This window comes from Cervus canadensis, chromosome 22 (genome assembly GCF_019320065.1).
Source record: "Cervus canadensis isolate Bull #8, Minnesota chromosome 22, ASM1932006v1, whole genome shotgun sequence".
NCBI classification, from domain to species: Eukaryota; Metazoa; Chordata; class Mammalia; order Artiodactyla; family Cervidae; genus Cervus; species Cervus canadensis.
The window spans coordinates 10,717,525-10,728,744 of NC_057407.1; the positions used below are offsets into that span (position 1 = coordinate 10,717,525).

Sequence of the window (11,220 nt, forward strand, 5' to 3'; positions counted from 1 at the left end):
TGCGTCCTGAGGGCAGAGATCCCCTCCTGGGCCTGTCACTACGCCGATCAGAAGCAGCCCCCTCAGCCATGGTCTTCCTAGCACCAGCTTAAAGGGTAGGACAGAGATGGCAGCTCTGCAGATGGGGTGGCAGGAGAGCACCATCATCAGCTGCAGAAGAATGCATCACTCTAGAGGGTCCTGGGAATGCTGAAGACGCTGAGGCTGGGAGGAGGAGGGCAGGTGGCTTGTCCAGATTCCCACAGTAAGCTGGGGAGGGCCAGGGCTCGGGTGGAGTAGGAAGAAACTGAGACAAAAAGGGCAGAGGGACGGGAGTGATGGAAGAGTGCAGGACTGTGGGGTACCTGAGGGTCCTGTGTTGGGGGCTCTCTGGAGGAAGTGGGCTGTAGAAGGACTGGGTGCAGCAGTGGCTGAGTGCTCAGACCCAAGCGCTGGGGTGTGAATCCTACCTTCACCACTCACTATCTGTGTGATTTCAGCATCACTTAGCCTTGTTGAACCTCAATTTTTCTTGTCTGTGAAATGGGACTAAAAATGAATTGATTTCATTTGTTAGCATATGTGAAATACAGCACCTGGGGCTCAGATCACAGTGATTGATGATGTGGTTAAAATTACTTCCTTCACAAATGTTTCCTCAAACATGAACACTCTCCCTTCCTCTCTCTTCCTTCTTCCTCTTGTCAGTCCTCTTGTCTGACCCTGAAACAGATCCTGCTTCCCCATGTTCTATCACTATCCCTCTTCTCGCTAACAAAACCCAAGTCTGCAAGAATCTCTGCTGCCTCCAGCCCCAAGGTGACCCCATCCTTAACTCAAGGGTAAATCCTGATTAGCCTGAGCCAATCACAGTGTACCTTCCTGATTGTCAGTGATTGGTTTAGAGTGCACACGTGACCCAGTGCTAGCCAATGAGGTGTGAGGGGAATTTGGCTAGGGGCTTCTGGTTTAGGTTTCCCAGCCTTCTTTTAAGAGGAACTCAGAGGAAACATCTCCTGTTTTACTCCTAATGTCTGGTACATGTGATGCCTGGAGCTGTGGCAGCCATCTTATTGCCATGAGGGAAGTCAGTCAAGGACAGACAGCCACACCAAAAGTAAGGCCAGCCAGGCAGAGTGCAGGTGAAAGCTTGGTCCTTGATGACAACCCATCTGAACCCACCTCTGGGTTCCCTGTCAGAGGGCCTAACCATGACGAAAAAAATTAATATGCTAGGATTGCCAAGGTGTGCTCAGAAGCAGCCTCTTTTCCTAGCAGCCATTCCTTGGACTCAGCTTTTGAAGGGTTAGTAGTTATCTCAATGCCTACTCCTGGAAGGCCCCTACAGAGTGAGCACAGAGCTGGGAGTCGGGGGAGGCACAGGGTTGGAGGAGACGCCCACAAGGAGTAGGAGCAATGATCTGGAAGGCTTCTTGGCTCAATACTCAGGCTGAGCAGGCCAGTCTAAAATAGGGACACAGCCAGGAGGCGGAGAGGCCAGAGTTCCTACTAGGACCTGCAAGTGGCTTGGCCTGGCTGGAGTCTAGTCAAACAGCTAGTGGCCAGAGACCAGAGCCAGCCCAGGAAGGTCCCCAAATGCGAGGTGAGAAGCAGAGCTCCGCTCACAGCAGGCTTCTGGGGTTCAAGGTCACAGCTCACCCTCAGTGAAAGACACTAGAGCATGCCTGGCAGGTCGGGGAAAGGAAGGGAAGACGCCTGGGTTCTCCCCATGCCCACCCGAGCCTCTGCTCACAGGGAGAAAGGAGAAATGCCCATCTGGGAGAGCCCCCCGCATGGAAGCCTGTTCTGCCAGCTCACTTCTCTTTTCCAATAAGTGAAGTTGGGGGCAGGGCTGAGGTGGGTTGTTTTGTTGTTTGTTTGTTGGAACCAGTGGCAGCACCAGGCCTGACCTTTAAGGCTTCAAATGTAGCATTTCAGGCGACGTGGGAGGGAGGAGAACATGCACTGAGCAGGGAACTTGCCAAGGCTAAAATGCCACATCAGCCACATCAGGATGGAAACCCGCAGCAGAGTCAGGGGTCTCCACCCGCCTCTGGAACACCCCAGCCCATTCATGCCCACCTGGCAACAAGGTGTCCTTCCCAAGGGTCCCCTGAAAGCCTCGCTGACTCTAAGATGGCACAAGGGCACCAACAAGGTCTGCCCCAGAGAAACACCAGGAGCTGGAGTCACACACCACAGGTACCTTGCTCCACGGGGTTTGCCAAGGAGGCCTCAAATCGCTCCTGCATCTCATGTCAGGGATGTTTTTATTTAAGAGAATCAGTTGTACATCTTGGTGCAAGGATGGCTGAATGGGGGGCACCCTTTGGGAAGCCTGCATTGAGCCCCAAGTGGGAGCCTGGGCCCTGCCCACAGACTGTGTGTAGCCAGCGGAAATGTGGGGCCTGAAGGCTCCTTCCTGGTACTCAGATGTCAATTTCCCTCTCTGTACAATGGAGGCATCTAGGTTCCCGGGGGCTTCTGCGGCTGGGATATTCCTTCCCAAATCAGGGACCCAGGCACGGCCCATATCTGCCCAAAGAGACTGCCGTGCCAGGCTCCCTACCCTCACAGGCACTATAGGCACCCCAGCCCTCTGCAGAAGCCTCCCAAGATACCTAGGCTGCTGGGGCGTCCGAGCACTGACAATATACAGGCTTTGAGAATGCCAGAAAAGCAAAACTTGCAGTTCTCTTAGACATCACAAGCCATCAGCTCGGGGCCCACATAGCCCAAGGGCCAGCACCCAGCACAGGGCACCCAGAAAGCCTTGCTTACAAAGACCCAGTAGGCAAAATTTCATCCTTGAAAAGAAGAGCTTTGCTGGAGGCATCCCAAATAGAGGAACATGCGGGCATCATCAAGTCGAAGCTTTTATACCCGAATCATGCCTGCAGCTGACTGTACAAATGTCTTGCTAGGAGCGAGAACCCCAAACCCACAGCAGATGCTTCACGGGAGGCCAGTCTCCCTCCCTTCAGTGTGCAAGTGAGCAGCACCCACTCCTAGAGAAAAACACGCCAGGCCAAGGTCACACAGCGAGGGTTTCCACTCTGCCTAAGCTACGACCTCCACGTGCTCCCCACCGCCCCCATCCAGATTCCACCTGGGAAGGGCTGTTAGCAAAGATGCTACGCTTCACAAAGGACTCACCAAGCTTCTCAGAGTCCCAAGTCCTGTGGTGCATCTAAATAACCATTCGATTTGCAAAAATTTGAATTACAAGGATGCAGCTTCTGTGTGTTGCCTTTGCAGACTGTCAGCGAGCCAGTTGGTAGATGATCAAACTTCCCAGCTCAGCCTTAACTCAGGCTGTTCTTGACATAAAAGTTTGCAAAACACTGGTCCTGACAACCAAGCGGCTTTATTTCCCACTGCCAGCATTTGCCCAGTGGAGTCCTGGCATTAACCTCAAAGGCGGGCACAGAAGGTGGGCACTGGGAGCGCATTCTGGGTGCAGAGATAAACCACACATACCTATGCACACTCACACAGAAGGACACACCCACGTTCACATTCACAGGCGCACACACCAACACCTGTGTACACTCATGCACGTGCATGTACACACAACCTGCACATGTGCATGAAGCACACATTCACATGCACCCGCACAAGCACATCTTCATGTACAAATGGTCACTCTCATAAGTGTGCACACACATGAACATAACCAACAAATGTGCACAAACACACATAAAAGCACAAATATATAGACACTTACATACATAAGCTCACATGTGCACACAGGCCACAGCAAGGGCCAAGCACAGGAGAAAGGACCCAGAAACCACAATGGAGTCTCAGGGCCTGGCTGGGTGGCAGGCACTATGGGCAATGGGACAGGTGCCTAGCACTTGGAGTATGGGCCCAGCTGGACTGTGAACCCTCAGAGATCCAGTAAGAATCCCCTGTCCTTGCTCATTCATCCCTCATGACCGTTCACATCCCAACCCGCCCAATGAGGCAGCAGAATCAAGGGAACCTGATTTTACAGACGAGGCCCAAGACCCAGAGAAGCTGGGGAACCTCCCAAGGTTACACAGCTGGTGAGAGGCGTGGCAGAGCTCCTGTGTGTGTCTAGGGGGGACTCGTTCAGAAAGATTCGTCCAGCAGGGAAGGAAGGCACCCAGGCAGGAACAAGGGGTCTAAAGGGGATCAGGAAAGAGAGACAGAGGGGATGACTTCTCCCGCTTCTTACCCACCTCTTTCCTCTTTGTTTCATGAGTCATTTCCAAGGTAGGGAAAGATGGTTAATAATCAGCGGGAAAGACTTCTGGGGCCCCTCCCTCTCAGCTAAACAATTAGGCTGATCACAGCTCAAAGTGGGTCAGTCTGAGAAGCAGCTTCCAGACACCCAAGGTGTGACCAGAGGCCAGTATGGGAGGCGCGGGCTCCTCACACTGGGGAGGTGGGGCTCAGCTGGTCAGGCCTTCCCCCATAGCCAGAGCAGAGTGTGCAGAGGAGCAGAAAGATCCTGGACCTGTCTTCTTAAGGCACTGCCAATGTCAGACTCAGAAGAGCCATGGAAGAGAGGAAACTGAGGCCCGGGGTGTGGATGAGACTGTCCAAGGTCACCACAATGTAAGCTGACAGCTGAGAGAACTGGGTTGGGACTGCCTTTGACAGAGGCCCCCAGGACCAGGCCAACCCAAGGTGGGGATCCTCAGGCTCCCCATGTTGAAGATTTCCCTCCACATAAACCCAGGTACACAGGGTTTCCTGCTCTGTAAGGCCAGATCCTTCAAAGGCTCAGTCATCAGAACCAGCAGTGGCCAGGGGTCCAGCAGGGTGGACTAGCCCCAGGAAGAGGAGGCCCAGATGAGGAGGGAGGGGAACTAGGTGATCCATACGCAGGACCTAGGCCAGGGACACTAAACCAACTGCCTGAATCCCACAGTGCCCGCGCAGGGCTTGGCTGAGCGCTGTCCCAGGTCCTGCCGGTGTGGACCTAAACGACAGCATCCTTGAGTCCCATGTAAGCCCCCCAGGGGCAGCTCCATCCACATGGCCACCTGCACCGCCAACTCCTCCATCCTCCCCTTGGCTACAGGCAGCTCAGGAGGCTCTTCGGGTTACACAGGACAAGAGAGGGAGGGAAAGGGAAAAAAGTAAAAACCACACATACACCTCCCTCTGGGAATACGAATATTGATTCTGTTGCTTCTTGTTTAGACAGTAGGCACCAGGAAAGGAAAAAAAAAAAAAAACCAACCTGACACGAAGAGAGGCTGCCCCATTGGCTGAAAGGATGCAGCCAGCAGTGGGAAGGTCCCCCCCACCCTCGTCTTTAGAGCACCCCAGGCCCTGGTTGCCCTCCTCAGACCGAAGGCCCTGAACCTTCACTTAAGGACAGAGGTCACCTGTTCCCGAGGCAAATCTTAAATCTGGAAGCCCATGAGGATGGAACTGGGCAGGGTGGGTGGGTGCTGGAAGGGGAAGGAGAAAGAAAGAGACCACTCTTAACTCACAGACAGCACCACCCTCAAAGGGAGGGTGCATGCCACATGCCTGCCTGCTTTGACTCTCAAACCTCCAGCTGCCCCTTGAACAGTTTCTTAGCAGATAGAACCCTGACTCCCCACCCCGCCCCCCCCCCCAGGCTTCACATGTTCACAGAGCATGAAAATGCAAGCATCTATTAAGGTCCAAGTCCTCTGAAGTCCCCTCAGGCTTGAAAAAACTGCCGTGGCCCTAGAGAACCCAGCCTCAGCTTTCCATGAACAATCCCCATCCCGTTCACCCCTGACCTTTCTCTCTGGAACCACACTAGAACCTGGAGAGGGAGATGGCATCTCAGAGTCTTGAGATGAAGTCCCTCTTGCCTATCCCTCCACGACAGGCATGCCTGGCATGTGACTCTGCATGTGACTCAAAGCCTCGGAAAAGGAAAATCCTGCACTGGCTGGGGGCCGGGGGGGCGTCGCTCCATGATCTCCCGTGCACAAGTGGGAGGGGGTGGAGGTAGGCACAGGGGCCTTGAGCACTGGGCTGGCTGGGTGGCCATGGGCCCTGGAAGGCCCCCTCAGGGTTGCCTGAGACCCAGAAGAGAACAGAGGGGCAGAGCAGGAGAGGTTTCAGCTGGGAGCCTAGGTGTGCTTCATGTGTCTTAGGCCTCTTCATTTTCTCCCAAATACCCAAGTTTTGCGTCTCCATCCCAATTTCCTGGGCCCACTGCCCAGGTGTGCCCAGCCTCCTGGCAGGACAGCTAAGCGCCTGATAGATTAGTTCTCTCCCTGCCCTGGTCCTTATGGGGCTTTGGGCAGGTTCTTCCGTCTTTCTGAGTCTCAGGCTCCCCATCTGCAGGAGGGGCATGACCATCGGTTCTGAGGTCAAGGATGTAATGTGGGTAAGGGACTTGGCCCAGGCTCAGTGAGGGGAGGCCACCATTGGCCTGGTGACATTCCCCTCTTTAGTCAAGGTGGGCTTCAGGGAATGAGGGAGGCAGCCCAGTGCTCTTCCTCACAGAGATGATATCTCTGGTAGGTGGGTACAGCCTGAGCTAGTGGCACAACCCAGAGGCCTCCGGAGAGTGTGGGTGTGAGACCCTGGAGGAAGGATCTAAACCCCTGAGAAAAGCAGGCAGTGATGAGGGGACAGCATAACAAAGCAGAGAGACAGGGAGGTGCTCAGCCCATGGGAACAACGTGGAAAGATTGGTGGGTGGGGGCCCAGCATGCTGTAGCATCAGGGGTAGATGTTAATGTTATCAACAGCTGCCAGGACTCCCACCCGTGCCAGAACACTTCCTGCCCACCAGAGGCGATACCCTCTCCCATTAATTCTCACCATTAGCCTCTTAAGCAGATTCTCTATTATCTTATTGGGGGAAACAGAGGCAAGGTCACCCCAATGGAGAAGGGCAGCTCTGGAGACCAAAGCTTGCGCCTTCGGGGCCCACACTTGACACCCACCATGCCCCAAACTGCCTCCTCCAGAGAGCTGGCTGAGCCCCGCACACCGCGGGGGTGGGGAGGGCGGGGGCGGCGAAGGTGGCCCCGAGGGCTCACTCCACTTGTGAGTCGTCTCTCCTTGGAGCCACCGTTGTGCCAGAGACTCAGGAGGGAGATTCACCTGCACAGTAGGAGGGGGCTCGTCTTCAAACAAGCTACTCCCATCTCAGGGCTCAGCCTGGCAGAGCTGGCCCAATAAAGGTGAGTCCTGGGTGTGGACCTCAGCCAAGGGTCCCTCCACCCCGAATCGAGAGCACTAGGCGAGATGTGAGCCAGTGGGAATGGCAGCAGATCAAGAAGCCTCGCCCCCTCCTCCTTCCTGCAAAAGCCGTTGGCAGGTTGTTGGGGAAACGGGGGACCCAGATGTGTGATGTTGCCTTCCTCTAACAGGAGGAGCCACAGGGAGGTGAAGACGTGGGCTCGGAGGCCCAGACAGACACACGTCACCCACCATTAACCGTAGCTAGACTGACGCATGCCCCGTCATGGGTACTCGGGTAAAGGAACATGTACCCGGCTGTCATTAATCTGCTGGGGGACCCAGACCTCTCGGGATCCTTTCTGCTCCCCACCCACCCACCTACCCCTAGAGGAAGGGAGGTGTGGGCCAGCACCATCACTGGGAAGGAGTGGGACTAAGAGGGTGCAGCCAGTGGCTCAGCCCGGACCTCATGGAACAGGAGACAGAGAAACCCAGGAATGCCGGAGAACAGGGGACAGCGGTCTGACAGAGGTGACAAAAGAGGTGGGCAGGGCAGGGTGGCCACAGAGAGATCAGAGGGATGGGTGAGGAAGTGGGGGGAGGGGTTGGGAGAAGAGATGAGAGACCAAAGGAGGGGGCAGGGGAGGGGGAAGGAGGCTGACAGAACTGGGAAGGGAAAAGACCCTGGAGAGGCCAAGCGGTGAGGGCCGCCCCTCGGCCAGCAGCAAACGGGGAACAGGAGGAAGCAGGTGAAACGGGCCATGTGTGCTCCGACTCCGTGTGCCCCACCTCAGCCCCGACACACGAGGGCACATATACACACACATGCACTTAAGCACACGTGGCCTTGGCCTTGTTTGAAAACCGGATCCAGGTCCAGGGAAGGTGATCGGGCACCTCCCCCGCAAATCAAAGCCCTGCCCTCCGTCCAGGGGTAACTCCTCTGCCCTCCTCCATCCAGCATCTGCTCTGCCAGGTGGGCAGAGACCCATGTCACCAAAGCGACCACAGACCCAAACCCACGTTTGCTTAAAACCCAGCAGCTTGCAAAGCCGGGCCCTGTCACGCTGCCAGACACTAATGAGGAAATGACTTTCACGTCAAGGGCCCTCTCCACGGAGGGGCTGTCACCCTAGGGCCGTGAGGCAGAGGGTCCCACTGCCCAGCATAGAAAGCCACCTGCACCTGTATGGAAGTTGTATCCTAGCCGGGCCACGCTAACCCGGGAGAGTTCACGGAGGCCACCCGCCGGAGCAGCCCCAGGGCAGCAGCCTCAGCCTTTCCTGTCAGCTCAACAAAAGTCCCAACTCCAACTAAGCCCGGGCATGCAGGGGGCTGGGGGAGGGACCTTCACTCAACCCCCTCCCCTTCCTCCCTCCAAGGATCAGTGGGCGTCGGCGTCTGTGGGACCAGGGCAGCTGAAGGGCGCTGGCTGTCACTGCCAGCGCTGCGTGTCGTCGCACCATTAGTCCCCGCCCCCTGGGCCCTCAGAGCCGCACAGCCCCCAGCCCACTCCACTCATTCTCTAGTTACGGTTTGCAAGACATGTCCCAAACCTACAAATAAGCTCCAACTATATCGACAGGAGACGAGTGTCCAGCTGGAAGCGTGCGGCTGTCATCACACCCGCCTCCCCATCTTCTGACTGGGGACAGAGGGACAGGTGTCCGCTCCGGTCAGGGTCTCACAGGTGTAAAACACAAGCCCAGCAACCATCTGACCCACTGCAGGTCACAAGGAGAGGGAGCAAGGTGGGAAGAGGTGAAAAGAGACATCTACTTAAACCTTCACTCAGAGAGCTACATATTAGCCCGGGGGGGTGGAGGGAATAGCTGTGTCTTGGCTTTGACGGGAAGAAAGAAGAGCAACAAAAAAATAACGCTTTCGTTCTTTTTAAACATTGGGGCTGAAGTCCATTTTCATCACAGCAAATGAAAGACAATAATGCACCCACAAACCCTGAACTTCCATATGATTCTCTTCTACCTGCGCACACCCCACATACACACACAAAAAATCCAGACGGCTGACAGAGGACACGTCCGTGCGGCACCTGTAATTTGCCTACTGATCACCCGCCTGAGCACAGCCAGGCTGTGCGAGGAGAGAAATGACAAGACAGAGAGAGACTCGGGCAAAGCCTTTCCTGAGTTTTGCTTTTCCTCATCTGGGAGAGCCTGCAAGCCGGAGTACGCAAAAGCAGGGGCCCCTACCCTTGGGCAGAACTGATCTAATGACGCAGAACCAGTCTTGCCCTTTCCCCGAGGCCAGACCCTGCCCTCCCTCCCAGCACTAAGCAGCCCGGTTACTCATCTCCCCAAACCCCAGTGTGGCCACTGGGTGCAGGAGTCCAGGGACAGGTGGTTCCTCGGACCCAGAGACACGTAACAGACAGCAAGGTGGTCGGTCACCGTACCCCAAAGCCACAGGGGTGTCTAGGCACTGACATAAGGCTGGATCACGGTGCCCACAGACAGCTGCTGTCCTAAAGGCCACACGCACTGAATATCCATTCCCAACCCCAGACACATCTGGCCAAGCTGGCCCAGAGGAGGATGCCCGAGTTGCCAGGCTCTCAGGAAGGGAGAGAAGGCTCAGGACCACGGAGGACCAGCAGAAGCTGGCAGGGCCAAGAGATGCTATTACCTTGCTGGCAGCATCAGCAGGGGGGGCGGGGGGGGGCTCCCTGTCATTCACCCTCTGCCTCCACTCTGGCACCTTCACCTCCAGGGGACCTTTCCCCGAGGTGTAGTGGGGGACAGGCTGGCAGGAGGGACACTGACCCCTTGTGTGGCACTGGCCACACAGTACGGTGCCCGCACTCTGCATCCAGCCCTGCTTCTCAAAGGAAAAAGGCCAGCGAAGACAGGTGTGGAGGGGTCCCCCACCTCTGGATCTAAAGCGCCAGCTTCCGACCCGGGAGGAAGCCTAAGCCAGACGCGGGGCTCCGACTCCGCCGGGCAGGGGGTCTCTGGCCGCTCCCTCACGCAACCCCAGGTCTCCCCTGTCACCCCGACAGCTGCAAAGCAATCAGCTGGCGAGCTCGGACCCCCCCACCCCCAATGAGATCTCCTTCTGCGCGGTTTGGGGGATGGGAGGGAGAAGGGGCACCGCTGGGAAGTTTCGCGACGCAGACAGAAGCTCCGGGACCCCGGCTGCCCGCCCTCTCGGCTTGGGGTCGCCACCCCCGGGCGCAGCGGGCGGCACGACTCGGCGCCCCCGCCCCGGAGTGGGGCGCGGGCCGGGGAGCGGAAGATGGGTGCGAAGTGGGGCTCCGGGCTCGGCCGGGGTCCCGCGGAGGGCCGAGGCCACTTACGTGTGCTGCTGAGGAAAGCTGTAGGCTGAGGCGCCGGGGGCGGCGAGCAGCGGGAGCAGCAGCAGCGGCGGCAGGAGCAACGCCAGCGGGCGCGGGGGACCGGCCGCCCGGCGCCGGGCGCCGGGGCCGAGCCGGGAGCCGCGGCTGGGCCATGGGAGCGCCTTCCGCGCCGGGTCGGGCCGAGAGGCGCCGCAGGTCCGAGCCCGCACCGCCATGTTTCCATTCAAGATGCGGCGCCGCGGGGAGGGGGGGCGGCGGCGGGTTGGGTGTGTATGGGGGGGTGACAGGCGGCGGGCGGCAATCGCCTCTCCTCGTCCTCCGCCTTCTTCGCGCCGGGCCTCCAGGGCTGCCCGAGCCGCAGCACCTCTGCGGGGCGTGCGCTGCGATCTCTCCGCTGCGCCGGCTCCAAGCGCTCTGAGCGCCGGGTCCGGGACCCGCGCTCAAATAGCCGCCGCCGCGAACCTGCCGGCGCCGCCCTCCCCCGTCCCTCCCCGGCCGGCCCGCCCCCGCGCGCCCCCGCCGCGGCCACGCGCCCGCCGGTGCCCGCGCGCCCCTCGTCCCCGCGCCGCCCTGAGCCGGCCCTGCTGGCCCGCGGGGCCGAGCCGAGCCCGGGCGCGCGCGTCCCGCGCCCCAGCCGCGGTCCGAGTTCCCGATGTGCGCCCTGCCGCACGCCTCAGACTGCGATGCTCCTCTCCGCCGCACTCGCGGCAAGAGTCCCCGGCAGGCGCGTGTGTGACCCTTCTGGGGGCTCGACCTTCAACAGGCTC

General features: G+C 58.1%; 1 protein-coding gene across 4 annotated transcripts in view; it reads right to left on the reverse strand.

Moving 5' to 3' along the window:
* Window positions 1-10,928, reverse strand: part of CACNA2D2 (calcium voltage-gated channel auxiliary subunit alpha2delta 2) — a 140,595-nt gene extending 129,667 nt beyond the window's left edge. For all 4 annotated transcript variants that reach the window (XM_043442440.1, XM_043442438.1, XM_043442439.1 and 1 more), the window contains exon 1: window positions 10,454-10,928. In XM_043442440.1, coding sequence (XP_043298375.1) covers window positions 10,454-10,668 — 215 coding nt within the window. In that variant the 5' untranslated portion in view covers window positions 10,669-10,928. The remainder of the gene's footprint in view (window positions 1-10,453) is intronic.
* Between the last annotated feature and the right edge of the window lie 292 nt (window positions 10,929-11,220).